General features: G+C 38.3%; 1 protein-coding gene across 1 annotated transcript; it reads right to left on the bottom strand.

Annotated features, from left to right (window-relative positions):
- Positions 1 to 349: 349 nt before the first annotated feature.
- LOC136210595 (flavonoid 3',5'-hydroxylase 1-like) lies at positions 350 to 2,282 on the bottom strand. Its single transcript, XM_066001931.1, has 2 exons — positions 1,240 to 2,282; positions 350 to 1,140 (listed from the first exon to the last, which is right to left on the bottom strand). Exons 1-2 carry the CDS (start codon positions 2,215 to 2,217, stop codon positions 514 to 516), a joined length of 1,605 nt encoding a protein of 534 aa, XP_065858003.1. The 5' UTR covers positions 2,218 to 2,282; the 3' UTR covers positions 350 to 513.
- Between the last annotated feature and the right edge of the window lie 851 nt (positions 2,283 to 3,133).

Here is a 3,133-nt window from a genome sequence, read left to right as displayed (position 1 = left end):
TGGATTCATTAATGCACAAACCGAGCCCAATCAATCCAAATTTTGGCCAAACCGAAATCGAACAGTTTACGAACTAGACAACCTCATTTACACCCCTAAACACGACTTAGCCATGAGTTTTATCGCGGACCCGTTTCCATTGAATCATATACTTTTCCATAAATTTTATGGCTCTCTTCCACGGCATCACAAATATTCCATTACTTTTTTCTTCTTGTTGTAGTTGGTAAGATATTGATTTTCTGATATAACTATCAGCAACTTATTTTCAAGGATAACTATACATTTCTATTTTACTGTTTGGAGTGAAGAAGTAAAAAAAATCTACAAAATGGAAAATCAAACGATATATGGAATCAAATTGTTTTATTAAAGCACAAGCAAATGAGAAATATAAGACAACTAGTAAAATTAGGACTCACACTATTGCACAACTAAATAGTTGAAACTTATTCATATAGAAATAGCTAACAGTAGGTACTCTAGAAGATATATTTATCTTAATCTTTCCCTCTAGTAAAGCTCCAGACCAGATCCCCTAGGTTTAGGAACAAGCATTAATGGCTTCCCTTTCTTAATAACAATCCCAAATTTATCAGACAAATCCAGCTTTGTTCCATGTGGTAATGTCCATTCAAATGAATGCAACATTGAACCCAATATGTACATCAATCCCCTCTCTGCTAATGGAATTCCAGCACAAACTCTCCTGCCTGATCCAAATGGTAGATACTTAAAATTGTTGCCCAAATAATCAAAATTTTCACCATTATTTTTCAAGAATCTCTCAGGCATAAACTCCAAGGGATTTTCCCAGTGAACAGGATCTTTATGGATAGCATAAACATTAAGAAATACAGAAGTTCCCTTTGGAATTGTATAGCCTCCTATTGTGCAAGATTCACTAGACAAATGAGGTACTAATAGAAGAATTGCTGGATGCAAACGATTTGCCTCTTTGCACACTGCATCAAGATACTTTAGATTAGGCAAATGAGATTCTTCTAATTCATTGTTAATACCAACAACTTCTTCTAATTCTCTATATACTTTGTTTTTTACTTCTTCATTTAGCATTATTTCTGACATTGTCCATTCCAGTATGGTTGATGTGGTGTCTGTGCCACCCACCACTATGTCCTGCCAATAATACCAATTCATGGATCAAAAACATAAAATATACCTTGAAACGAAATAAAATCATAAAAAAAAAACATAAAAGATGTAGTATCTTCATACCAATAGTAAAGCTTTGACTTGGTTCATGGTAATTGAGATTTGAGCATCACCTTGGTTGTGATAATCCAGTAGAATCTGCAAAAAGTCTCTCTTTCCCTCTTTCTTTTCTTCCTTCTCTTCTTGTAGACGTTGCTCTATCACAGAATTAAGAATCTTGTCAAATTTTAAGTGTAGTTTTCTTGCTTGTTTTTCTATACCTTGCAAGTCAAAACTTGCTAGAATTGGAAAAACATCCGAGATATTAGTTCTTCCCAATAAGATCATGAGTTCCTCTGCCAATTTCCGAAACTCTGCAATAAAAAGAGTTGCTTTCTCTCCTTTAAGTGCGCCACCACACAACATACTTATAGCAGAGTTTACAGTTATTCCAAATACCAATTCACCAAAATCAATTACTTCCCCTGCTTTGGTATAAGCATGCCTAATTCCCTTGTGCATCTCTTGCTTTCGGAGCTGATAGAGGGCATCTATGCTTGCATTATTCAGCATCCCGCGAACAAACACTTTACGCATCTTCATCCATTCTGGATCATAAAGCCGGAAAGCGATATCATTTCGGCCATAGCTAATAATCCTGGCAGCCACGGGTGGTTCATGGTTTGCGAATATCTTGTCGTTGTCACGAAGAACTTGCTTCGCCAGGGAAGGTGAGCTAATTACTACGCACAGTTTGTTTCCTAGCCATAGCTTGTAGATAGGACCGTATTTTGCAGCTAATTCAGTGAAGTTTTTGTGGAGGAAAGTGCCTAGAAATGGAAGGTATCCAAGCACTGGCAAACCCTGGGGACCTGGCGGCAACTGAGGTGTTGATTTCTTGAGGATATTGCTTAACAGAAGTATGCCAAGTAGTGAGATTGTTAAGGTAAGATATAGTTCCCATGAGCAGAAGCTGAAGAAATGTTGTATCTGTGACATGTTTTTGAATGCAAATTGATTTGAGATTGGTTTGTTTAAAGAAAAAGAGTTAGGGGCCAACATCTAATAAAGTTAAGAGTGTGGTACTCATTTCATAAATTGGCTGAGAGAGACAATTAAGTTTTCGTCTCTAGCTCTCTAGCAAATGACAAAAGCCAGAATGATTGAACTTCTTCTTAAATATCTGCTGTACCTTTCAGTTTCAATTAATGGGTAGAACATGTGGTTTTGAAAATTCCTTGATATTCCGTAGATTCAACAACATCATAAAGCGTCCCTGTGAGGCGCCGTTGGGATCGGCCGGTGGCACTCCGATGCCTAAGTCAGTAAACTTCTTAAGAGAATAAATTGTAATGACAAAGCAGGGTTGAGAATAGTGTGTAAGTTTATCTTTGTTGTCATGTTACAAGGGTATTTATATAGGTTTGAGTGATAACCGTAATAATCTTCTCTTATTGCCCTTTAATGAAGAGTAATGCTCTTTTAACGTAGCTTAACTCTAGCCTCTAACCTCCGAGCTCTTACAGGTTTTAGGATATCATCAACGCTGGTTTAATGCTAGAGAGTTACGCCGTATAGCAGCTTGTTTCTCCATAAAGGCGGATCGTCATATGAGGCGGATCCTATATTCTTCTCAAAGGGGCGGATCTTTGTAAGAATCCATGGCACGACACCGTATTTCCAACTATGTGTTGCTTGGCAGATCATAAGAGGGACTTGTGGGATGACACCGTATTTCCATCTGTACGCCATATACGCCCAGGAGGCGGGTCTTGATCTTGCCTTTTTCCCTTCAAGCCCTCTCCATAAGGGAATATCTTCAGCTTAGTCCTCCATGTTTTATGGCGGGTGTTATCAGAAGCCCCCCTAAATGGCCTTTCAAGTTCTTTAGGACTTCTCAGCTCCCCCGCATGCCGATGGCATTTATTGCGCCTGACAGGCACCTTTATCTATGCCAGTGATATCTTTACAGGTGGCA

The sequence above is a fragment of the Euphorbia lathyris genome, chromosome 1, assembly GCF_963576675.1.
Source record: "Euphorbia lathyris chromosome 1, ddEupLath1.1, whole genome shotgun sequence".
NCBI lineage: Eukaryota > Viridiplantae > Streptophyta > Magnoliopsida > Malpighiales > Euphorbiaceae > Euphorbia > Euphorbia lathyris.
This window is presented reverse-complemented; position numbering and strand designations above follow the sequence as displayed.